Below are 27,981 nucleotides of genomic sequence, written 5' to 3' on the forward strand. Positions count from 1 at the left end.
ATGGTAACCATAGCATAATATAATTTTGCGAAACATCGATTAAGAAACTAATTAGCGATATATCGATCTATTTTAATTATGACTTAAAAAAAGAAAAAAGAGGAGGGGTGTTCCTAGGGCAGAAACAAGCCCACCTCTGCCTTGCTACGAACCGTGCACCAGCTATTATCCGTAAAGTGCAGCTTCTATTACAGTAAAGAAAACAGGTGCACAGTAACGTATTTACAAATCGTGTTGGAATATCTCCAAGACGTTCCACATCATAATTTATTGTGATGAGGTTGGAAGAGCGTTGAAAGAAACTTCAAAAATTCTTGCCCAGAAATATTACAATACATCGCACAAATTATTGACGAATTTACGAGGCCTCGTCCAATTTTCTTCAGGAAACGTGGTGTTAAGGTTTCCAAAGAAGTACCGTGAATATAGGAAGAGTTTAGGTAAGGAATTCATTATCATTGCTGATGTATGTTAAAATGGGAAATAAAGAAAATAAATCATTTCCCCAATAATGCCAAGGTAATTTCCAATTATCAATCTAGCGTCCTGACATTAATGTATGGTGATAACATTTCTTGTCTGTATGGGTGGGAGGCATATCGGGTATGGCTGCATCAAAACAAGGCATTCATCCACACCTCTCATTGCCTGTCCTCGTCCTTCTACAAATGACAGAAGAGCAACATCCATGCCATTCTCTTTGTTTACTTTCCGGTAAAATATCCGGATGCTTCACCGGAAGATTACTGCAACTTCGGTTTCCACAAACGGGTCTTAGATTAACGGAGAATTCTCACCGTTGGTAGCGTGTGATAAGTCTGTGAAATGGAGTGGTTGCCACTGGACATGTACTACATGCCAACATCTCTCATGGAAATTCAGCGCTGGAAGATACCTAGAGAGTATGGTCACCAAATAGAGCATCATTTGTTTTGCTGTTGTAGAATTTCCTGTGATTAGTACATTACAAAATGTCACTATAGATCTGAAATAACCTTTATAATTTTGTATTGAATTTGGTTTTGCTGTCGTCGAATTTCCTGAGGTTAGTCCATCACAGAACGTCACTATACATCGGAAGTAACCTTTATAATATTGTATTGAACTGTTAGTGCAACAAGGTCATATGTTTTAAGACAATTATAAACAATTGGCAACGGACGAATTGAATTACAGAAGTAAGAAAAGTGTTGCCGTGTGAAAACGAACGATCAAATCTAGTGAAATTTGGATATTATTTATATATTTATTAAAAAATTAGACTTACTTAAATAATGGTATTCTTAATACCATAATTTTCTTAGTGTTGACTTTTTTTTTTCTCTGTCATCAGTTTTGCATCATATGATTATAAAGCTAACTGTTTCATAGACCAACTAGTAGTTTAAAATGTTACGTTGCTTTTCTGTATTAAATATATATATATTTTTTTTGTTTATATAGCTTGTGATTTTATTTATTTGACATTTTCCTTTCATTTAAGCCTTCAATATTTACTGGTGCTACTCCTTCCTGTCGTCGTCCTGTAGCTGTTTGTTTGAGATACCTGAAAGGTTCTGAAGAAAGACTAAATGCAGAGTGTATGGGAATGGACGGATTGATTTTTGTTTGTACAAGTTTTCGTGGTCAGCTGCAAGAAGCCAAACGAAGACTGATGTGTATTTTGCACTCAAAGCCAAAGAAACCACCAGTTCCTGTAGTTGTTTTTGTAAAAAGTCCATTGTTATGTGATTTGTCTGTGATAATTAATGCGTTAGGACTTCCAACATTACAGTCTGATGGCTGGATATCGGACTATAAGGCAGTAGTTGGAAATGTGAAAAATGGAGAAACTTCTTGTGATGTGGTGAGTATGGTTCATGTATTCTTAATCTATAACTCCTTAATTTTTGATAATCTTTGCGTTGTGTAGGTACTAGAAAGTGAAGCTCTCGCCAGCCAGCCTGACATGAACATCTTATATTGATAGTAGCGTTGCCCAATCAAACAAAGCGCAGTCGATAGAGGAGTGAAGAAAAGTTAGAAATCCAAAATTTTACGGGCCGACACCCAGAAAGATAGGAGATACAGAGGAAAGAAGGATCTAGAATCATATGAAGATAGCAATGCAATATATATAGTAACACAGAAAGAACTTCAAAGTAACATTTACACAACAGTATAGTAACTAAACATTGTACCCACAGACATGCTCAATAACATCATAGGTAATGTAGTGTTGCCAACTGAGCACAAAATAAAGTTTTGTTAAATGGCACGGAATACAAATTATAACATCTAGAAAATCTAATTATGGGTAGAACGATGCCTGTGAAGTCGTGGTGTACTGTGTTGCCAACGTTTAAAGACAGGCCTATATGAATTCCTATATGAAGTTTTGCGTATTGTCTTTGATACTATTCAGATTTTCCATTTGGGCAGAATTGCTTCGACACTGTGCTTCGTCCCTTATTTCCATACTTCAGTGATTATATTCTTGTTTGTGGCCTCATATTTTGGTTTTAACTAGTTCCAATCGTGTACTGTATGTACTCTTCTACATCCAAATATATAAAAAATCGACGTTGTATGTTGTATTTTCGTGACGGCTGAACCGTTTGAAATTAACTTTTGAACATAGTTAACACTTTGCTCGAGATAGTTTTTTAATCATTTCATTTTGAGTAAAATGTATATCCTTAAGGGAAAGGTGGTTAGAATTGTTTGCCAAAAATAGTGTAGCTCACGAGCTCCTCAAATGAGGAAGATGAAACTCCGAATGTAAACTCCTCATTAAAAGTAAGTGGCCACATGTCCTGTGCATTCGAAGATTATGTTTCCAAAGGGGAAAGATTTTGCCTAACGATGTGCATAAATGGGATGTATTAATTGGTTTGGAGTGTGAGAAGACGATTTGACTCGGTCTTGACGTTGTGAAAAGTTATTTAGAGGCTATTGTATGATGGTTTACGTAACTCAGTGAAATCAAATTTGCATCAACAAATACCTTGGAAACCAACAAGCTCGTACAAGACGTGATTTTTTTTTTTTTTTTTTTTTTTTTTTTTTTTTTTTTTTTTTAAGCAGCAACTGCTGACGCTACAACCATTTGATGTAATTTGTCCGATAGCCTGCTCCGTTGAGACAAGCAGCGTCAAGTTGGAACATGTTCTTACTTGTCATTCAGCGTTCAGAGCCGTTAGAGTAAGATTGTGTTTACCGTGTCTGTCGCGCATCAATAGCGCGTGAACATTAAGTTCGGTTTCAAATTGCAAAAAGGTGTCAAAGAAACTCATGAAATGTTGAAATTGTAACTTTGAAGACTGTTTACAAATGCTATGAGCGATTTAAAAACGAAAATGAGTCGGTAGAAGACGAGCAACGTTCGGGGCGTCCATTACCCTTCAAAAACAGAAGAAAACGTGCAAAAAGTCGCAAAAATTGTTCGTTCAAACAGGCAAAATAACTATTCGAGATCTTTCCAAAGAACTAAATATCTCGTACGGGTCCGTACAAAGCATTTTAACCACCGATTTGGAAATGAGAAGAGTGAGTGTGAAATTCGTTCTCTGACTTTAGACTGACTAACAGGAAGTTTTTAGCCGAAAAAATATTCCTGTCTGTCCACATCCACCGTACTCTCCAGATATAACATGACGCGACTTGTGACTCTTCCAATAAACTACAATCGTGCTTAAAGGAAAACGTTTGGACACCATTCCTTATATTGAGAGGTCCACGACACAGCTGAACGCCCTTCCAAAAAGTCTTCCAGAAATGCTTCCAGTCATGGATGCAACGTTGGGATAAGTGCATTGCTAGTCAAGGACAGTACTTTGAAGGAAATTAAATCAAATTCCATGTTAGCTTATTATTTAGTTTCTAATAAAATCATTCACCATATTTTTTGGTCACACCTCGTATGTAACTCAAATATCTTTAATAAACCTTATTCTTCCCATACAAAGAATGGGCATTCTGCTAGTCATTTTATCTAACTTACAAAGCACAGTTGCTTCTTTGTATGATTAGTGTATAGTGACTTATAAAATTAGTATTATTTTATTCAAATTCACTTCCTCATTCCGAGAAATCTTTCCTTTTGTTTACAGGTTGAAAATGCAACCAAATGGCTTGCTCGAAATACCCCTTCTGTTTGCATACGGAGGATGGACACCATAGAAAGTGTAATGGAGATGTTCCTTGTTGAGAAGATATGGAGTGTGATGTATTTCTTGGCTGAAGAAAATATGAGCATTCGTGTACAGGTAAGGCATTTTAAAGCTTAAGTGAAGGTTTCAGTCTTGTAATAATCAGGTACAATGAATCGTTTTTTCCTGAGTAGTTGAAAAAAAAGCGAGTTATGTTTACATTCAGTGATATTTTACGTTGTTTGATAAAAAATGTAAGATACACACTGTGACGCACGAAGTGTCATTCAGTCATTCACTGAAAGTGTCTAACAAAAGTTTTAAATTTGGATTCTTTATTTTTTTATCGACTAGTCTTGTTCAAAATGTTGAATAGATGGTAACATTTGTCGATATCGTGTACAACTAGAATACTGGCTTCCATTTTTCGAAGTGTGGCAGACAAGGAACTGCTGATGTTTGATCAGAAGAAAAAAATGTATTGTTTTACCTGAAATAGAAAAGTGTAACTGCAACTTTTTGGTTTTATTCCGTGCAAAAAGACAGTAAAGGTTAGCCAGAAATTATGAAATTGATGACAATATTATGTCAAGGAAGCGATTCTTGTTATCGCAGCCCATATACCAAATAAAATTCAAGGTGTGCGAATGACCATTGTGTAACGCCGACTTTAATCACTGCATTTCTTGAGAAAATACTTAAATAAATAATAATAATAAAACTAAAATCAACAACTGAAGTACAACTGCGATTAGTAATAGTTGCTTTCTTGACTGGATTCGTAAAGGATTTGTTCTTAAACCCAGCATTGATCTAAGTATGTTCGATTGTTTGTTTTTACAGTTAGCATCCTTTATCAGCACCAAAGCTATATAAGGTGGACCTACGGTTTAAGGTGGAACTCGAAGCACCGTAATGCATTCAAATTTTACTTCTTTTCCGGTTTGGGTACAAAACCTCGCGGACCAAAACCTCGCGGCCCAAGATCTCTCCGGGCCAAAACCTCGCCTGGCCAAAACCTCGCCGCCCAAAACGTCGCGGGACAAAATCTCGCGGGGCCAAAACCTCGCTTTGCCAAAACCTCGTCTTCCAAAACCTCGCGTTCAAAATATCGCCATACCCAAAATCTCGCCTGACCAAAATGTAAATGTTCCAACAGATGATAAGGATGACGGTATAAAAGACGCTGTTTCAGAAGAAGTATCGCGGCTATTTGACCAAGTCCCGCGATACCATATGAAAATTCTAATTCTGTAATAGAGGATTTCAATGTGAAGGTAGGGCGACAGGATGTTTTTAAACTGGTTATAGGGAAAGAAAGTCTGCATAAGGAAAGTAATGACAACTAACGGGGTTAGTTTCGTGAACTTTGGGACATCCAAAAACTTAAAATTTTAACAAAAATCTAATAATATTTATGAAAGTATGAAATAATATATAAGTTTTTACGACATCCATTGATTATGTCCTGTATGTTAAAGGAGACGTAGATGACCAGGATGAAGGAAATGATCGAATAAAGAAAGTGGGAGGAAACGGGAATAACACGAGAAAGCCCACGCACACGATGTTTTGTATCATCTTCTTCTTCATCATCATCATCATCATATTATTATTATTATTATTATTATTATTATTATTATTATTGGGGGGCGCGGTGGCTCAGTGGTAGAGCGTTCACCTCTGGTACTTGGGGTCCCGGGTTCCATCCCAGCCCCCGCCAAGTAAACTTTGTGGTGGACAAACACCGCGCTCATGGGTTTTCTCGGGGTTCTCCCGTTTCCTCCCACTTTCTTCATTCCACCATTTCACTCATCTCTCATCATCACCCTCTGCTTTAGCCTAACCGGCATAACCGTGGGACGTAAAACTTAAAGATTTCATTTCATTTCATTTTTTATTATTATTATTATTATTTGTAATGTGGAATTGCATATTAAGAAACTCATTGGGTAAATTTTAAAGAAAAGTTTCATTCGCGGCGAGGTTTTGGCCACGCGATGTTTTGGGTGGCGAGGTTTTGGCCCGGCGAGATTTTGTCCCGCGAGGTTTTGGCCCGGCGAGATTTTGTCCCGCGAGGTTTGGAAGAGCGAGGTTTTGGCCACGCGAGATTTTGTTCCGCGAGGTTTTGGGCGGCGATGTTTCGGCCGCGAGATTTTGTCCGTATCCCTTCTTTTCCATCGGGAATCGAAGCCGAGACCACGTGCACCACAGGTGTCTCGCTAGTTACTAGACTAGCGATGAGGGCTTCACTGATCTGAGGTTCCGTGTTCTCGGTAGCATTTGTAAGGGAGCATACGGACTCAGTAATTTAAGGGTTTCTTTCGATCCCAGACTGTATGAATTTGTGATGAATACATCATGTCTGTGACTGTTCTCCGGGTTCACCCGTTCCCCTTTATATTCTTTCTATTAGTTCGCTGTTCTTCTAACCCTCTATCTCAATTAGCTTGGGTCGGTTTCGCATCACTGTTCTCCACGTGTTTCTATCTTTTGCCACACTCACTGTCACTCCACACACTATCATACCGTTCTTCACACAATTTTTCTTTGGTCGGCCTTGTGCTCGTTTCCCATTCAGTTCTACAGCATCCAGTCGGTGATCTACATATTCCGAAGGTCGTCTTCTTATATGCGCAAACTATCAAAGTCTACTTGCAGTTTTTCTACTACTGCTCTCACTTTTACTGTTCCTCGGATCACTTCATTCTAATCTCTGTGTTTCCACGTCTCCCCACACATCCTCAGCATATTCATTTTCGCAACATGCAACTTCTGTTCCTCTGTCTTCTTCATCGTTCAACATTAACATTCCGTTCCGTATAATATGGCAGCTCTCTGTGCTGTTCTATAACCCTTTTCTTTAAGTCGTATTTGTACTCTATAGACACACAGTACTCCTGTCGCTTCTCTCCACATTGTCCACCGCTGCTAATTCTGTTTACATTTTCTTCTATTCTTGCATTTTCTTGTAGTATTGATGACAAGTACTTGAATTTCTTTGTCATTACCACTTCTTTTTCGTCCAGTCGTATTCTTGTGTTCTCGATTATATTTTTGCTGAATGGGCAGTGTAAATATTCTGTCTTAGTTTTACTTATTGCTCCATTGGTCTCCAATGCTCCTCTCCAGACATCTAATTTCTTATGCAGTATTCCTTTGGTCTCATTTACCAAAGCGATGTCATCTGCAAATAGCATATTGCAAGGTGGTAACTCCTGAAGAATATCCTTTGTAAACTCGTCCGTCATAACCACAAAAAGCTGTGGGCTAAGACTAGATCCCTGACAGATTGGTGTGCAAAACGTAAGGTCGAAAGTGATTTCGCATTTTGTCATTCATTCCCAAACAGCATAGACTGATGAAACTTGAATCATACGTGAGCTCCTTTGTCACTAAGCGGTTATCGTACGCGCCTTTGACGTGGGAGACCCGGGTTCGATTCCCAGCGGGAGCTCATGTGGTTCGGATTGCACGTCAATCAGTAGGTCCATGTCCCATATAGCCTCGCTACTGAATGGGACGTTAAAATCAACTCAACTCAACTTGAACTATGCGTAGAAAGTAGAGCTACTGTATGACATAGAAAACAACAGAAAGAAACATGTGATTAGAACAAGAATGGTACTTCTATACAGATGCAGTAACTTTCACCGAAAGCACTGCGACTCATAATGCCCACCTGACATGACAGAAGGAGTGAAATGGTCCTTGAAAGAGTATAATCACCACGGACAGCTATGCATGCTCTGTAGCGTACTCCTATGCTGCTTACAAAGTTGGTAATTAGTTGTTGTAGTATAAACGTGCTTGATGGAATTCAAGTCGGGAAACAATCATGCCAGTTCATTGCGGAACACCCTTTTGTTCCAAGAACTCAGCACCTCTGCTGTTCGATGCGGTCTCGCATTACCATCCATAAAGAAGTTTGGGCTGACTGCACATTTGAAAAGATACATGTGGAGAAGAAGTGCAGTGTTACAATAATGTTGACTGTGAGTATACCGCGTACAAGAATTGGGAGATCGATATGCCTATGCAACATTATTCCTCTCCACACAAAAACACCAGGCGACCAAAACGTAAATGTTTCTGGGTTCATTGCATGTTGCCGCGTCTCGCCAGATGAATGTACGTCCTGCATTACTATTCACACTGAATCCACTATTATCGGAGAAGAGAACGCGAACCTTTCCTTCTTGGTCCAGTCCTGATGTTTTTGGTACCACCATAAACGGTGCCGCCGATATGTAGTTGTCAGCGGAACACAGCGTAATGGTCCACCTCCCATGCTGTCGATGTGTCACTGTGGAGCATGAGAATGGACGACTTGCAATCCTCTTAGATATGTTTGTAATTACACTAACTGTTTGATGATAGTCTCTTCTTGCCTGTTTTACAATGAAGTGATCGTTCCCTCCTGTAGTTGACCATGGTCGACCACCACGTCTTCTTCGCACAGCATTGTCTATGGATCGGAATGTTTTTCATGCACATGAAGTGTCAATGCCAAACTCCTAGGCCACACTTGGTCCTTCTTCCAGTTTCTAGACGGTTGCTCTCAGTCCTAATCTTGTGTTCGAGCCATGTTGTAATACCGCTACAATGCACCTTAACAGTTCTCTGACTGACACACTGTCCATTCTCATTCATTCAATTGTTCCACGTTGGGGAACCTGACCCATTCGGCACTGTGGTCATGTTGAGGCATGCTGTACGATGTCTTTCTCCCTGTGTATTGTGAAAGACCTCTAGTAGCATGTTTCTGGGCTTTTATTCATTTCCATCGGCTACGCAATACTTTGTTACTTCATCCATCTCGCCCGTAAGTTTTGTACACCAGCTATAAAATAATTAAAAAGTTAATTACTATTTAAGATATTCAAGCAGTATCTATAGTTTTATTACGTTTACTCCATACGATGGTAATCCAAATAGAGCAAACATTACATTAGATAGTCGTAAATAGGATGTTTGTTCGAGCGTTCACGATGAAACAAGTTACTAGAAGTAATAGCTCCTTTCAACGCCAACTACACATAAGCAAAGATTCTAAATACAACCTTAAATAACACATGGGCTGAAAAGTCCCGGGCCTAACACATAGATGTCGCTAGTTGTATTGCAGTTACCTTGTTTTCAGTGAATACTAACCTTCACAAGACAGCTGTGAGAATTTCATGATATTCTATTCATTCGTCTGTGAGTTATTGTGCTAAGAGTGACCCTACTTGTGTTAGTTTCAAAACAATGGATCAAAAACAATTTCGTGTTTTAATTTTACACTGCTTCTTGATGGGAAAAAATACCGTTCAAGCGAAGCAATGGCTTGAAAAGTGTTATGGGGACTCCGCTCCATCAGAAACAACAATAAAACGTTGGTTTGCTGACTTCAAACGTGGTCGTAGAGACACCGATGATGCAGAACGCAGTGGACGTCCAAATGAGGCAGTAACATCAGAAAACATAAAAAAAAATCCACAAACTTGTTTTGAATGATCGAAAAGTGAAGGTGCGTGAGTTAGCTGACATCGTAAAGATTTCAAAAGAACGTGTTGGCTTTATATTGCATGAGCATTTGACTATGAGAAAGCTCTGTTCAAAGTGGGTGCCGCGTTTGCTCACTGTTGACCAAAAACAAGAACGTGTTGATGCTTCTGAGCAGTGTTTGGCCATGTTTAAACGTAACAAACCGGACTTTTTGCGTCGATATGTGACCATGGATGAAACATGGATCCATCACTTCACTCCGGAATCAAAACGATCGGCATCTGAGTGGACAGCAACTGGTGAACCTCGTCCAAAGCGCCCGAAAGCACAACAATCGGCTGGCAAGGTTATGGCCTCGGTATTTTGGGATGTGCGTGGTGTAATATTCATCGACTATCTTGAGAAAGGACATACCATTAACAGTGACTATTATATAGCGTTATTGGAGCGTTTGAAGGCCGAAATTGCAAAGAAACGACCGCATATGGCAAAGAAAAAACTTTTGTATCATCAAGACAACGCACCGTGTCACAAGTCAATAAAAACAATGGCAAAACTACATGAATTGAACTTCGAATTGCTCCCACATCCACCGTATTCGCCAGATTTGGCTCCCAGCGACTACTGGCTGTTCGCAGACCTGAAAAAAATGCTCGCCGGTAAGAAATTTCGCACAAATGAAGAGGTTATCGCTGCAACTAAGGCCTATTTTGAGGCAAAAGATAAATCGTTCTACAAAAGTGGTATTGAAATGTTAGAGCGGCGCTGGACTGATTGCGTTGCTCTTCATGGAGATTACGTTGATGAATAAAGCTAATTTTGAACCAAAAAAACGGTGTTTTCTTTGTTAGGCCCGGGACTTTTCAGCCCATGTGTTATGCTTACACACCAAAGATTCAGCATCATATTTTTCGAAAGATAATAAACACCACAAACAATAAGTAAGAATTATTTCCAGTACCATGCACTTAAATTGATTACCACGAGGCTTGAGGACACAACATGCAAATCACAATCTATACGCTTAAATGGACTTAAAATTTTAATAATTAATCATACTTACATATTCTACTGTTAGGTATTGGATATTATACTATAATTACATGCCGATGGTTTCTATATATTGTAATATAAAAGGATGAATTACATAGTTATTGGATTATGTTTCGCAGCTAGATAATCGAGCTATTGCGTTGTTAGTCCCTCGGCGCCAATTAGTGCTGCCTACCGCCAAATCTCTTTAGTTCTCGCTGTTCGCGTGAGTTTCTCGTGTTGGGTGACGTAAGAGCGGACAGAGCTGTGATTGGCTGGAGAAGCGCTGACCAAGGTCAAGCCAGTCGCCTGCATCCTCTGCACACATAAAAACGTAGTCTGCTTGCAAGTGACAGTTCTTTTAAAATAAAAGAGAATTAAACTGCCTGAGCCGCATACAGCCAAAATGTACAAACAAGTTTGACAGTTTATGAATACTTTTAGAGCATTATTGTAAAATACTATATTTCCTTTGTAGGATTTACAGTCCCTGATAGAGCTTCAAAACATTGCTGTACAGCGTCTAGCGGACATATGTTGCTGTGACGAAGAATTCGAATATTCGCATCCTGCACCTGAATTCATGACATATCAGGAGCCTGTAATTTCATTTGGTTCAAAGTATCCCCCACCTGGTCATTACAAGGAAAATAAATATAAGATGCATTTGAGGGAGGTAAGTATTTATTTGTCATTAATAATCACTACTAACAGAAGTGAAGTAAATTAAATATTTTTATATTATAATTTGTAAAGTCATCTATTATTTATTGCGTCTAATGTTAGTGTACTATTAACTTTACTGTTTCAGTACGCTTTGGTACCTTTCTCAGCAGATATATATTATTCATATGCAATTCTCCTCACTTTTCAAAATCTAGTTTTTCAGCATTCCGTGTGCAAATGTGAAAATGTAAATTCCTTGCACCTGAATATGTTTCTTTTGAAAATACAGTGAAAAATCTACATCGAAGTTTAAAGATTGATTCAATTTTGTGCTAACTTCTAACAGGCGTTTTAGGACGTTACTATTATAATTTTAAATCTGGATTTGTACGTTAAACTTAGATGATTGTACTCCTCTTTACCTAATCAAAAATTCAGATGATTGCACTTCTTTAACTAGCCATGAAATTATTCAGGAACTAAATATTTTGATTTATATAATCACTTCTTTTGTATTTTCACTGGAACACTAATGTTTTTGAATGTACGGGGCTGCTACAAATAATCCCCCTAATTTCATTCGAATCTTGTGCTAGAAGTATAAGCCGTAGAGCATTGAAACATACAGCAGAAAAGATTAACTCACCAAGTTTCGTTTCAAGTAGCGTGAGAGGTCTTATTGTACCAGTTTGACCGCTAAGTGCGCTTAAGCATTGAGCGCTTATAAGAAGCTCATGTGGGAAGCGCCAATAAATGAATTATACAGGCAAACATAGAGCGTGGTATACTATACCAAACAGTGTGGAAAGTGCTGACGATGCCACCCTTGTCAGCTAATCTTCATGATCTGAAGAATTGAATCAGAGCAGTTTTGGATAGGGCTGACCAAGATACATTCCGACGTATGTAGATGAAGTTGGAATTATCGTATGGACATGTACCGTGTGACTAAAGGAGAACGTATCGAGCACATGTAACATTAGTTACGCGAGATTTTATTTTTCGTGCTATATGTTTCAATGCTGCACACCTTATTCATCTAACACAGGATAGGAACGAAATCAGGAAGATCATTTTTAATATCTCTGTATTTTTCACTATACTGGATCCGCGGAAATCATTCTTCTGTTGTTTGCGTTTCATGTGAATTATCCAGATCTGTTGAGAAAGCTAGCAGAGAGTACTGAAAGAGTACAGTTAATAGTACATTAAAGTTATACATAGTAAATAGAAGAGTATGTATACAAATTATTATAAACATGCGTCTCAACTCTTATCCTTAAACAGTTATTTTTACTTCAGTTGTAATTTATAGTCAAGTCGTTGTTCGTGTGTAATTGTATTTATCTTGTATTTCAGGTCATATTGTCAGCACGATTACCCAAATTTGAACCATGGCCTGTAAGTAAAGATGTGAATTTTAGTGAAGTTCTTTGGAACTACTGTACGCAATGTACATCAGCATCCTACGTGCCAGAGCTATATAAAAGGTAAATTAAAAGCTAATAGATATAAAAGAGTAAATATTATCTCCTTAGTGGTGCGTCAAGGGTTATCATTTTCCTGCTATATATTTCGCAAACCCCACTAATTGATGTATTCCTTCGGATTGCTTCTTAAACTGCTTCTTAATTTATTTTATTATTATTCTTGTGTTTCAAATGAGGAAACTTACTTTAGCACTTAAGATCGAAATTTAGTATATAGTGTAACTTGTTTGCTTTTCTGAGGAATTAGAAAACTAAACAACTTCCATCTTCCTGTTGAAACAAACAGTATTTCCATAGCCATTAATATATGTAGAACTAGTCGGATGCTTAATGAAATGTGCTGATCGAATGCTGTGGAAATTTCGGTGCAATGAGAGTAGGTGTAAGATTTTATTGTGAGCTGTAAGTTATGATGTAGCCCCATTGCTTGTTTAAGCTACTTTTATCAAGGTTTAATTTTGGGTCCTTGGTCCTGATGAAAACTGATTTGTATAGTTGTCTTTGTATAAGGTTTACTTTTGCGTTTTACATACTAACTTTTGCATCCTGTTTAATTTTTATTAATTAATTAATTAATTTATTTATTTACTTATTCGAAGGCCACTCTAAAGCCAAGCAGTTCTGCAAGTTTTTGCATTCTGTAGAAAAGTCCTAACAAAAGCGGGAAGGAGTCCCGTTTTTCTGTTTTCTGGAACAGTTTTTCAATTCCTCAGAAAAGTGAAAAGCCATACTATCTATTAAATTTCTACCTTAAGTGCTAAAATTATTATTTTTACCGACCACAAGAAGACGAAGGAAGAAAATATTAATTAAGACGCGGTTCAAGAAATCCGGAGTGTTAATGAATAACAGAGTGTCTATCGGTCACGAAAGTCACGAAATCATAAAACGGTCATGAAAGTCACGAAAAGTCACGAAATTTAGCTTTTGGGTCACGATTTTTTTAACTGGACAAATGTAAGTACAGATTGGAAAATTTTGTTCTATAAAACGTCAAAATTCACCACCAAAAATGCCTGTGGTCGGCTTTAGACGCTACCAAATCGCAAGCAAAGCACGCATCTATTGCATGCATGATAATTCGGCCTAATTCGCTCTTGAAAATGTTAGGAAATTTTGTGATTTGGTAAAGAAAAGGTCACGAAAAAGTCACGAAATTTCATTTTGGAATTTTAGTAGACACCCTGAATAAGCAAGCAGTGGAGCGTAAGAAATATATAATAGAAAAATAATAAACCTTGATGCACCACACATAACAATATTCGCTCTTTTATATAAATTGGCGCGTTAATATGCATACATTAATATGATGAGCAAATAGCTTCTGTTGAATCTACTTGCTAATTGAATTGAATGTTTGAGACATTTCATTTTATATAAAATTTGTAAAGATGTCAGGGTTTACATCATTCTTTTTGCCTTTAATCGAATTCAAAAGAAAGAAAGTTCTTTCTCTGTATTTTATATTCGTATTGCTGTACAATCGTAGAACAGTATTAGACTTCAAAGTATCCGAAAAATAGCTTACAATGGATCCTGTCTTCTGCCAAACGAGTTCATTTCGAATCATTGTTATTCTGCTCCCTCAAATTATCTGCCGTCATATTATCTACCTGTCTTTTGCTCACCTATCGAAAGACCCTTTACCCCCAAAGGCTTTCCACCCAATACTCTGTACCAAACTTTTATAACCTATTTCGCATGTATATATCACGACCCCTTTTATATTATTTTGCCATCGACCCCATAAGTTATTTCCGGTTTGTAATTACAATTTTTGATTATCTCTGTCTTGTGTGAAACCTAGTGAAATGCACCAGGCTTAGGTTTCACATTAGCCTTCACTTTGAATTGTATTTCAATGTGTAGTTTTTCTTATATTTCAATATGCAGTTTTTCACCAGTTGCATTTTGTTAGGAAGTAATATTAAAGAAGATGGGTAACTAGGTAAAGGGTCTGTACCACATGAAATAAGGTTGGACAATGTTACTATGTAGTTTGAGTCTGTGATTAGATTAAGTTGTGTTTCTGTTTATTAGTTACGAAGTGGATTACTTCTTTTTGGTAATATCGGTTGATAGATTTAACAGTATAATAAAAGTGGTTCAAAATTATATCTGTCTAATTATGCTAGAGGTTTGACGTGTGTATTTAAATATCTAACAGTGATGACTAGGAAGTTTCGATAAAATTGAAAGAATGGCAGAATCACACGCAGGAGGCAGGCTACAATTTTTTGAACCTTACGATCCAGAAGACGGAGATATAGAAGCTTATATAGAAAGATTTGAACAATATTGTACTGCAAATGATATTGCAGGTAAAAAAAGAGTATGTGTTTTCATCTTGGTAATAGGTCAGACAGCATATAACACAATCAGACAACTGGTGTCACCAAGGAAGATAGCAGATTTAAAATATGCTGATTTAGTGGATGTATTAGTAAAACAATACGGACAATCTACAAATTATATTGTGAAAAGGTTGAAATTTCATTCTTTAAGACAAAAGTATGGTCAATCGATCCAAGACTATTTAGTAGAGTTAAAAACACAAGCAAATAAATATGCATTTGAGAAAGGCTTACATGAAGCAATGCGAGACCAACTAGTATTTAGTATTTACAGTGAAGTGACACGGAAAGAGTAATTAGGTGAGGCACAATTAACTTTCATGACAGCAAAGGATATAGCTTTACAGATGGAATTATTGGAAAAAGAAGTTCATGTATTTAAGCATGGAAAGCAAGAACAAGTGGGCAAACTGGAAAGATCACAGAAACGTAGTCAAAAACGACCTAACTTAAAAATAAAATGTGGAAATTGTGCAGCGACACGAAATGAAAAGATGTCCAGCTTGGAGAGTTCAGTGTCAAAACTGTAAAAGATACGATCATTTTGCTAAAGTGTGTCACACAGTCAAAAAATATAATAAATATTTGACATTAGCATCTAAACAGTCCAGTACCAATGAGACAAGAACCGATACCGAAAGTGCATCATCGACAGAATTAGTTGCCATAAAGAAAGACACAAAACTATACGATAAAGTCACAGATGATATAGTAGAAAAAGGTTTAAAGAAGAATTTCAACAAACGGAAGGAAGGAATAGAAGAAGAAAAGGCAAATGATGCATTAGGTCTGTTAAGACTAGACTCGTTAGAACACAAAATAGAATTCAACAGGATGAATAAATGTTGTAGGATAACGTTGCAATTGGACAACACAATTTAAATTTCAAATTGGACACTGGAGCAGCAGTAACTATAGTTCCTGAAGTCACCTACTTGAAGAAGTTTAAGCAGTATAAATTATTATTATTTTATATATATATATATAAACACCATGTAACATTGTTACGGCAAATAATACGAAGATTCCAAGTGGGTCAAGTCAAGGTACCAGTAACTTCTAAAGTAGATGTTAAGAAATTACCAATAATTGTGACTGAAACAAACGGAATTGACCATATTTTAGGACGTGACTGGATCGACCTGATGTATCCCGGATGGAGAGAAGAGTTCAATAACCATTTCCATAACCTGACCGGTGGACAGAAAAAATTATCGATGCCAAGACAGTTTGAAAACCAGGAGGTCTGGACAAAACAAAATGAAAAAAGGGGGGAGCGACTGGACGAAGAAATATGATTACAACAAGAAATATGAGAGGCATGACGGCGAAGATGAAGCTTATAAAGTGTGGCTGGCAGGCCCGTATCCAGGGGGGGAGGTCTAGCCTCCCTAAATTTTTGCGGGCCCCCCTAAAATTTCCACGGTAGGCTTGCAAATGAACTATAATATGGTTGGATCGCCCCACCCCCTTAACTTCAGTCTGGTCTCCCCTACATTTTTGAGCTGGCTACCGGCCTGGTGGCTGGACAGCAAACCAAGGAAAGAGAAAAGAAAGAAGAAAGAGGTGGAAGACGACGATACGTGGAGGATATGGTTGACCAAAAAAAAAAAAAAGAATAATATTGTTAGGAAGTAATATTAAAGAAAATGTGTAACTAGGTAAAGGGTCTGTACCACATAAAATAAGGTTGGACAATGTTACTATGCAGTTTGAGTCTGTGATTAGATTAAGTTGTGTTTCTGTTTATTAGTTACGAAGTGGATCACTTCTCTTTGGTAATATCGGTTAATAGATTTAACAGTATAATAAAAGTGGTTCAAAATTATATCTGTCTAATTATGCTAGAGGTTTGACGTGTGTATTTAAATATCTAACACATTTCACTTTGGTTCCTATGGCTTCTTAAACAATTTTGTTGGTAACTTCTCAATTCCCTATCAGATGCTACATATTTTTCTTTTCTTCATTTTAGGTTGTTTGGTTATTTTATTTATTTATTTATTTTGTTATCGTTTATTGCTGAATTATTCTTTTTGTCTTTTCAGTATATTATTTATCATAATTTAAATATTCTTTAATGCATCGCTAATGTTTGTATTTTACATTTATTTATTTATTGACGGAATGTTTGTAATCTTTTACTGTATTACCTTATACTATGTTTTGTATTACGTGCATGTTTTGTTGGTATGTTTTTTATTACTATTTCATCTTTTTTTTATGATTTCACTATTATTATTATTTATTATTGTACGTTCACATACTTTTTACTGTGCTTGATCATGTTATTTGTATTACTTTTGTCAATATAATCAATATGTCATATTTTTAGTATTCCTTCGGCACACTTGTGGCAACTGTTTGTGCCAATAAACATATTCAATTATTTCTCATTATTGATAGAGATGATGGTTATAGTATTTCCGTGATTCCTTGTCTAGTCTAATTTGAACGTGTATGTTTGTATGTACTTTCTGAAGTTTACTGTACTTTTGATCAAAATATAAGTGGCTTCCTAACCTAGTGTTAACGCGGGTTATCTCGGATTAAATTAACAGTAAGAGTGTTTGGATATAAACCGAGTAATGGTTACGACACCACTTAAAGTGTAGGTCCTTACATAATATACTGTCGGTGATGTTGAAAACGAACGTTATAAACGCAAAGCATACCATCCATCAAATATACTTTGAAGTGTGAATGAATAAACGAATGAATGAATGAGAAGCAGTACTGTAGGCAAGTAGAGAAGTATAAGGCTGGAAGGATATGTCAAAGCTGTCAATGATAATCAACGTATGTTTACTTTTTTTCAGAATAGTCACAATCATTAAAGAAGTGAAAGACCTGCAAAGAAGGAAGTTAAAAATTTACGAAAAAGTTCAAAGGAAGACGTGGATAATGATCGTGCAGGTATGTGTAAAGAAGTAAATTAAATCGAATCACGCTAAATTCATGTGCATTTTTGTATTATTATACTCTGTTATTTTTTACATTGATGATACACGACTCAAGTTTAATGCAATAAATAAATACATAAATAAAAGAACATGCTATTAAAATTTTGCTTCAGTATATTTGTTCTATGAGCTTTCACCTGAAATCTTTGGACTTTAGGTAGATTACTCACGTTATTTTACTATATGGATATTCCTACAATAGTTGGTAATTCATATTTTCATTGAAAAGTCCTTCGGAGATCTTCAGCAGAATGGGAAAAGAAAATTCAAAAGATTACTCGAAAGTTAAAGGAAAAAGCATTTTTTTCTTTTGCTGTACACTGAAGCAGTATGGACTTTTCAGATGAAAGTTATTATTACGGAAAACAGCAACTCCAGTGTTATGTAGTAAAACTTTTGTTCAAATTTGAAAACTTGTCTTGATTATAACAATTTTTGTAGTTTCTTAACTTTATATGTTTTGTAATTTCACCTATATTACTCGTAGAGGAAATATGTGTACATGGAAAACAAATTATGCGATTCGGTTAGGCACGTATCACTATAGTAAATAGCATGGATTGGATGGTCTGTGGGTGTATTGCATACAAAATTAGCGTAGCTGTCCTGGATCTATCGTTTTCGAAGGGAATCTACAACGATTAAAAGCCACGACGCATGATGAAACAGCAGGGTGTCTATCGGTCATGAAAGTCACGAAAATCGAAGAAGTCACGAAATATAGCTTTTTTTTTTTAAAGCTTTACAAATATAAGTATAGACTGAAAATTTTTGTCCTTTAGTTCACCACCAAAAATGTCTATGATCGGCTTTAGACACTACCAAATGGCAAGCAAAGCACGCTTCGGTCGCATGCTTGAAAATTTGGCCCAATTTGCACCCAAATTCGCTTGTGAGAATGTTACTAAATTTTATGGTTTGGGAAAGAAAAGGTCACGAAATTTCATTTTGGAATTTTAGTAGACACCCTGAAGATACATATATCGTTCACTTTAATAAAAGTGTGGTGTTTGTCTGTGTGTGTGTAAAAGGGATCCTGTTTAGATTTTTGTAGCTTTTATGGATCCTTGTTTGTAGCTTTTAGCCTGTATATATTTTCTATGGATCGTTGTGATAGCTGAGGTATAATGTATCTATATCTTTATAATAATACTGTGCATAAAATCCTGGATTCAATCCTCACTGAAGAGTACAAAGTCTCGGACAAATGGAAAATATTGATTATTCAATATAATAAAACTTATTTAAAATTATGAAAGATCACTCGTACCTTCCATCTCGAAGAAGAGAAAAAGTATATATGCGACACTCTTTACAAATATTCTGTTTGGAGCTATGAACCTCAACAGATGCCTCAAGAGTATTCGTTTGCTATCAAAACAAACATGTGAAAGCAAATGCCATACAAACATCATTAGAAATTTGTCTCGCCAACGATTCACCGTATACAAGGGTGATTCTATAATTTCGTCCAGTGCCTATAAGTCAAAAACGACTGGAGATAAAAGAATGAAACAAAACCTGAGATAGGAAAGTGCCAGGAAATGCGTCGAATGGAGCTTTTTCACTTTACCCTCAGGGTTCTCTAACAGAGGGCCCAGGGGTTACTCAAAAATGTCAAATGTCAAGGTATGTCTTCAGATATATCATTGGAAAGGTTAAAAAAAAAAAAAAAAAGGAACATTTTGTGTATATATGTATATTACCGTTTACGAAATGGCCACTATGTAACATGTTTTTTTCAGGTAAAACGTCCAGTGCTTATATATCAGAAACGATTGGATATAAAAGAATGAAATGATAGGAAGGTGTCCGAGAATCCGATCAAATGGACCCTTTTGCTTGCCCCTCAGGGCACTCTAATATTGAGTCCTGGGAGATCACTCGAAAATTTCAAACGGCAAAATATACCTTGTCATAGGGTGTTTTGTAACTTCGTCCAGTGATCAGTGAAGATATTGTTACGAGACGGTAGTCTGTGTATAAAATGTAAGGAGGCAAGCTATTGGCGTTGGGAACAACACTTGTAGTTGGAACATAATCTAAATTAGATAGCAAGATAATACAAGTTGTTCGAACCTTTTGGAAAACATTCGTCAAACAAAATTATTCTACACATACGTCCAACGTCATTCGTGCACAACATTGTGTTGTTCTTTAATGAAGTTGCCACTTGATACGTGTAGCCCTGCTTCAGCACTATTAGCTACGGAAAAAAACACCACAGCAGCCTCTCCTGCACCGAACCCTTTCAAAGTAATGTATTACTGTAGGTACCTGCAAGAAGGGTAACTTGTGATTTGAAAGAGAAAACAATTGATTACGAAAACAAACTGTGGCCAGAGACATGTAGGTGAGGAATAGAAGACAAACACACTCTCTGTGACGCTTACCATAAGTGCATTTTTCCAGAAAGGAAAAAAACCTTACATTACACCAATCGAGAGGAAGATCACTGTTTCTTTTCATACCATATTGGTCGGTTTTTGTTTAGTTTGTTATAAATTACCCTCTTCGCACGACTTGATATGAACGGCTTATAATTTTCACAATCTACTTTGCTTCATTTCAGCTATCACAACACACACATCTACAGTGTCACCTAAAGGAATTCTTTAAAGAACAATTCTGCTTCGGTGAAACATTGTGAACGATATGGTACTTGCCCGGTCTTTCGATTTGTACTATTAAAATAAGATTCCGTTTCACCTCACGGACCCCCGGAAATAGTTCCTTCAGTCATTCGTGATTGTGTCCATTTCATTGTGATATTCACTTTTGTCTTTGATCAAGATACTGTCAGCAAAATCAAATTAACAGACACACTATTACTGCAATTACAATTGTCCCGGTTATTTTGTCCTAGAATGGTCGCGGACTTACTTTGCTTGCATAATGTTTTCCATCAGCTTGAGACGTTTCGAATGAATAGATTGCCCCTATCCGCTTTTTTTACTCAGGTTTAGTTTGGTTACGATATCTTCAACGAGCTCGGAGATATGGCTACTGGATGAAGTTATATAAACACACTATCCCAATGTATACGTTGCCATTTAAAATTCTCCAGTGATCCCCAGGATCCCATCTTTGAGAACCCTGAGGGGCAAGCAAAATGCTCCATTGTATGGATCCCCGGACACTCTCCTATCTCAGTTTTCCTTTATTCTCCAGTCGTTCCTTTTTTATTGTTACCCATCAGGTTGACTTAGTTTCTTTATTATTTGTTCTTAATGTCTTTTTACTTATATCTTATGCTCGGAACAGCCGAAGTAAATAAACCTATAAGCTAGAATGTTATACTTGATCAATGCAGGGGTGTATACAGTCCGATTTTGATTCGGGTGGGGCTTGGCTAACTTTGTTCCTAGAAATGTGAAAATTCTGCAAGATATTTCATTTACTTTATTAAAGTAAATACAATTTCGAGGGAGGGGGGGCTAAAGTCCGGAAGCCTCCCCTTAAATACGCCACTGGGGGTATACCTACTTTTGGGCCACTCTGTATTTTATCTCAAACGTCATCTATTAAATGATGACCGTTTCCTACAAACTTTCTTTATGTTTTTCCGTGACCTTTCCAACGATATACCACAAGACATAGCTTGGCATTTGAGATTTTCGAGCGACCCTCGAGGGCCTTCTAAAGCAAAATGCTACACTTGACGCACATCTTCTGACACCTTTCTATCTCAGTTTAAGTTGCAGCTTTTTATCTCCAGTCGTTTCTGATTCATGGGCACTGGAGCGTTCCTTTTTATTAGTATGTGCATGTTACAGTGCCCTATTTAGACGCTTCTGCAGTAGCCTGCCTCTTCAAAGTAAAACGTTAATTCTGTTACGTAATTCACAAGATCGAGAAATAATGTTCTAGAGTATCCTAGGAGGCATATTGGGAGATAGACGCCTACACCCCACATAAAGTTCTTAAACTTACACTGGATGCAACAGATTGTAAATTATTTGAAATTTTATAGACGTTTATATTCAGTCTAGACAAGTACTAAAATATTAATTGTTTTAAGTGCTGCGTTTAGTTGAGAAATTATGCCTAAGAATTTGATAAGTCCAGAGAAATTGAGAGAAATTTAAATTATAAACTTATCTTGCTTTAATGGAATGGATGGTAAGAATGACATTGTTTTCTGTTCCTTAATTTTTTGAAATCAGTGTAACTGGAATTACAGATACTGAAGTACAAAATCGTAGAAGCGTAAATGACTAAATACTTGTGTCCACAAACAGTATATTTCCATCCTCGGTTGAAAAAAAAAAAAAAAAAAAAAAAAAAAAAAATTAATTTCATTCATCGTCGTCCTCCTGTTGCCTAAAAGGCATAACCGTAGGATGCTAAACTAAAAGAAAAATACTTCGTCTTCCACGAACCGAAAGATTATGCGAAGCCTCATCATAACATGACTAATTTTGAATATTTTAATAAAATATTTAAAAATTCGATAGTGTTCAATAAGTAAGTTTTTATTTGATTTCGAAGTATTTATTTTTCTCATTTTAGGAATGCACGATCTACCGAATTAAGCAAATAGACTTTAATGATCCATTTTCTTCTGCGCCATATCCTATGATGGTATGTTACAACATGAAGAGCTTAGTATCAAAAGAGCAAGAAGACTGGTGGAGAGAAGTCCTGACTTCAAAAGAAGGTAAGAATATCTCAGTTGTATATAAGAGTAGAAAACTAGACTGCATTTAAAAGTGTATACATTCCTGATGCATCTTTTTATAAACTGTTGTTCGATTAACTTTAATATCACTTTCAGGAGCGAGGTGGTATGAGACATGTTCCGTAATGCGTTCAGATTCTAAGCGTCTCCCACTGGGAATCGAACCCGGGCCCCGTACACCAGAGGCCACTAGATCAGCGGAGAGGGCATTTTATTGTAGAAATTAACTATAATTGGATAACAACGAATGTACAGAATTACGGGCTTACCCAAGGTTGTTAACGGAAACGGAACCGATTTTCCCGAAGACACAATTCCGAGCGCGGAAATCAAAAAAGTTTTTTAAGTCGGAATCGGCTTCGGTCCGAGACGTGAAATTGATTTTTCTGAGAAATTCGGTTCTGATCCTGAAACCGAAACTCATTTTGAAGTGGCAGCGAGATTACGGACAAAAGAGAAAGTAGTTTCTTGTCAACATAGTTTGCAGTTTGTAAATACGATCTTTAGCCATTGGAAATGTTTGCAAGTAATGTCAAAAAATCACACCGAATTAAGTTTTTCAGTTTAGTATTAAAACTGATATACCAAAATGTATTTCAGTTCTCTTTTCGAAGCACACCGAATTAAAAGTTGTATTTAGATTCTGGGACAGAAACCAAAAGCATTTTTGGTTCTCTTACCACTAACAACCGTGGGCTTATCTGTTCCTGTCGTTCTTATCATTCTGCGAAACACTTCACTTCGTATACATTTTCATTTTATTTGTCCGCAGGGTTGACTGGTTTAAACCAAAAAACGAAGAATGTTCGTAAAAGTGTAAATGTTTGTAAAATCTTGATGAACACACATTTGTGGGTTATCACGTTTCACTCCTGTATATTATACGTATTATATCATTATATTATTACAGCATTTCTCTAGCGGTTTAAAATGTTCATGAAAGGCTCCTCGTACCTGACAGTTTGTATTCTCATCGACAAGGTCGAAATATCTTTTATTAAATTATCCAATCCAGTGAACTAGGCATGCCGAGTTAGGTTGACAATCATCATGTGCTGGTGAATGGATTTTGTTCAATGGCGTGTCATATGACCTCAAAATCTGTTACCTAGGGGCAGCCGGACCTTGGCTGATCTTCGACATTTTTAGAACCTCCACGAAATTTCTGGAAGCAACGAGTTGGTGTGCTGTGATTCATTGCATGACAAATATTTTTGGTTGCTACTGCAGTGTTATGCGCGAGTTTGATTTCATATAGTAAGAGTTCACGTATTAGATGTTGTAGAGCACTCATCGTCACTACCACTAAAAAGTGACTGAAAATACTGGCCTACGTGTTAAATAGTCCACTTGCAACACTACATCTTGGGCCAGTTTGACCTTGTACGTACGGTCGATCACGGCTTATAGACGTGTGTGCTATTTAGACTGTGGAAATACTGCAAGACTTATAAATCACTCTTGTAGTAGGTCCCTTCCTTTACATCCTCGATATTATTCGCAAAATACAATTTCTCATAGACACAGTACTCCCCTTCACAAGAAGTAAGTGATTGTGTTAACTTACGTAGTTAGTAAGCAGTTGAATATACAGGGTGTTTCGAGACAACGCCGACAACGTTTGGGAGGTGATTCCGGACATCAAGATAAGACAAAATGTATAGACCAACCTGGGTGCACAAATGCTACCTTTCGGAGTTATAGCCTGCCGAAAACATGAAAAAATAAACTTTAAAGGTCCATAGCTCCAAAACTATGGCACCTACCGTAGTCGGGTCAAGACTTCACTTAGGAACTAATATGTGCCGTATCCAAAAATGCATGTTTCAGTATTCTGAGGTACTTCCGCAACAATTTTTGTGGAGGTAGTTGGTGACTAAATTATATGCCCGTGATCAAACTCCCTCTATAAAGACTGTTGTGGAAATACCTCAGGATTCTGAAACAGGAATTTTTGATAGAGCATATATTAGTTTCTGAGTGGTCTTTACCCGACTACGGTAGGTCTCATAGTTTTGGAGCTATGGACCTTCAAAGTTCATTTTTTCATGTTTTCGGCAACATATAACTCCGAAAGGAAGCATTTGTGCATCCTGATTGGTCTATATTTTTTGTCTTATCTTGGTGTCAGGAATTACCTCCCAAATTTGTAGATATTGTTTTGAAACACCCTATACGTAAAATGTCTGTATTCCGTTAGAAATCTTAAATAATAATAATAATAATATACATTATAGATTTATCAAGTGAAGGAGCTCCCACAGAAGCTAAGAAAGATTCTTCATCTTCGTTGAAACGTCAGTTGCCACCAGATGACAGCGATGCCAAACTGGAAGTTCCGTGCAAACGAATGAAATCACCTGAAGTTGATTCTTTGCTGTCTAAGTATGATGAATTGAGAAAGAAGACTGCCAGTTTAAGGGAGGACATTAAGAATTTCTCCAAAGTACTAGAAGAAATGCAAGAAGAAGTAGAAATAAGTAAGTAAATCTCTGAGAACAATTTATATCAAGACACAAATGTAGAAAATTACTGATCAAAGCTTCGTTTTGTAGTAGAAAAAATAATTTTTTTAAGAATTGTAGAAGTGAAGATTTTCTTTTCGATGGAGAAAAAAATTCTCTTTGAGAATTAAAGAATCCGCTGAAAAATATTAGAAATTCGAGTAAGATTGAGAGGTAACATACATAAGATGTATCAGGAGGAAAATGAAATAAAATCTTTCAGTTTAATGTCCAATGACGATTATGCCCTTTAGGCTAAGGGAGACGATGATTAAGGCAAGTGACTGATGATGGAATAATTGGTGGAGTAAGAATATGGAATGAAACGGGAGTATCCCGAGAAAACCCACGGACACGATGTTGTTCACTACAAACTTATTTGGCCGAGTATCGAACCAGGGGCCTTATGCGCTTGAGGTAAGCGCTCTACCAGTGAACCACCGCGCCCCCTACAACTGTCTGTAGTTTATATTGCATAATTTCTAAATTATATTGTGGTTGACATTGAATAAATACTTGTGGATTTTAGAAAGTAAATGCAACTGCATTTATATTTAATAAGACCCTTGTCTTAATATAATAATAAATAGCAAAGCATGTTCAACATCTTCAGTATCCGTTTTCAGATAAAGTCAAGCACCGAACATTAACTATAAGGAATTAACTGAGCGGCGATTAGTTAACTACTAGGAGTTAGCGATGCTTATAGACTATGATTTTTTTTTTTTTTTTTTTTTTTTTAAAGTAAAGTCTCTACTTTTCTACGTAGTTTTCTTGCCGATTTAAACACATATTGTAACGAACAACAAGTTTTTGAATATCTTTTTCATAGAACTCTTGCCGCTGTGCTGATAACCAGTTCTTCAGTGTATTTTCACTTCATGAGTCCCAACGCTTACCACCCACGAAGGTCTTCAGATGGCTAAAGAAGTGGTAGTCACTAGGCGTAAGGTCTGCACAGTGCGGTGGACGTTATTCCAACTTTTCTGAAACATTCTGACCCCATTTTTGGATTTGGTTGTACCTCATTGTATTCTCAACTTTTACTTCTCATATTTGGTGATGAATATTCGCAACTGTCAATGTTTCTTGCTGTTGAGAATCAATCACCGACCGATATTTTCTTGAACATGTCAACCTCACATTACGAAGTGTACAGACTGACGCCGTGAATGTAGATGGCGTTCGATTGTACGTAAAAGTGCTGCAGCCTACGAGCATACCCATTCTCAATGGCATGCACAATTTCAGACGGTGTTCACAAACTTATCTTACTTTAAAATGTAACTCGGGTATTTTTTAATTTCTTGATACATATTTATTTATTTTTAATATAATAAATTGTCTTACTTATAGGGTGATCAAAGACATGCAAATGAGAAGAATAACGAGGACAAATAAGTAGAAAAGCAAAGGGAAACAGTGCCACAGGCCCATAGAGAGAAGCGGTGAAGTTTTTAACATATTGTAACAGTACTTGTGAAAGTATTGCGAAAAAAACACCGTGTAAAGAGTGACAAGTTTACATCATTAACTAAAGGGCAGGAACAGTGATTCATTCTATTGTATCAGCCAGTGTTGGTGTGGAGTGAATAGTCTAAAAATCTTCGCTCATGAAACTATTAATCTGTGAAAAACTGTTGTTTTCTGGTCAGAATGTGCGTTGCAAAGCATATGTTCTTTTTGTTATGTATGTTGTTATATATTAACCGTAATATGAAGCGAAAAAGTAATATGTAAAACGTATTAACATTGAACTAGGGATACATGTTATTGAGTGCTTAGCACAAGTGCTAAGGAAGAAAAGCAGTGAAGAATTTTGATTTTTGACTAGCAGTGATATACTTGTATTTCTAATTAATATTGATCGGACGAGCTGCAGTTTTTTTGTTAATTAATGAAATTTTTCTTTTCTATGTTTACAAATAATAATGTTACTGACAAAATGGTGCTTTGTCAAGGGCTGACCGTCCTAGGAAATTGTAAAGTTTCTACTTGGTATTTGTTGTAAATCAGGTAGACTGTTGCGATGTGTATTAATTTCAGCAATATTTATTATTACAAAGCAGAATAATTTCAATGGGAATTTATGATACTAAAAATACGTATTTTAAAATACAGATAAAAGTACAATGTTTTGAAAAAACAGTGATTATCTACATTTCTCTTAATAGCTTTATTTTGTAATTACGTATGAAGATTGTATCAAAACTCGTAACTTCTTTAATGAACATGCATTTTGTCGTGTATATGATGATAACTAATATGGAAGTATAAGATTGTGAAAGAAGAGCTTGAGACTTTTTTTTTTTCATATTATATAATTATAAGCATTTATTAACATATAATGAATTCATATATTTTCTAGATTCGTTTTCTTTAATTCAGTATATTCAGTAGGGATTATTAACAGTTAAGCGCAGGGTTCCATCTCTTGGAACCGAACCAAACTCGACTTAGGACATCGGCTCATAGCTCGAGACGTAGCTTGATATCCTTGGAGACAAGTTTGGTTGTACTCTTACGATAAGTGATTTGTGATTATTTTTTTTTACGAAAGATTCAAATGAAGGACGAGGATGCGGACCTCTAAGAGTACAGCTCGTTAGAAGTCGTTGTTAAGTGATTAGACGATTCCCAAAGAGTGGACCAAGTCAAGCCGAGGTGATTG

The 27,981-nt window shown here is 36.6% G+C and overlaps 1 protein-coding gene across 1 annotated transcript in view; it reads left to right on the forward strand.

The window, feature by feature from the left end:
• Positions 1–27,722, forward strand: part of xmas (RRM_XMAS2 and SAC3_GANP domain-containing protein xmas) — a 156,303-nt gene extending 128,581 nt beyond the window's left edge. Inside the window, exons 17-24 of the mRNA XM_081738132.1 lie at positions 1,484–1,846; positions 4,092–4,247; positions 11,131–11,328; positions 12,678–12,808; positions 17,982–18,078; positions 22,638–22,785; positions 25,044–25,286; positions 26,667–27,722. Coding sequence (XP_081594258.1) covers positions 1,484–1,846; positions 4,092–4,247; positions 11,131–11,328; positions 12,678–12,808; positions 17,982–18,078; positions 22,638–22,785; positions 25,044–25,286; positions 26,667–26,671 — 1,341 coding nt within the window. The 3' untranslated portion in view covers positions 26,672–27,722. The remainder of the gene's footprint in view (positions 1–1,483; positions 1,847–4,091; positions 4,248–11,130; positions 11,329–12,677; positions 12,809–17,981; positions 18,079–22,637; positions 22,786–25,043; positions 25,287–26,666) is intronic.
• Positions 27,723–27,981: the final 259 nt, after the last annotated feature.

The sequence above is a fragment of the Thermobia domestica genome, chromosome 14, assembly GCF_964235325.1.
Source record: "Thermobia domestica chromosome 14, izTheDome1.hap1.1, whole genome shotgun sequence".
NCBI lineage: Eukaryota > Metazoa > Arthropoda > Insecta > Zygentoma > Lepismatidae > Thermobia > Thermobia domestica.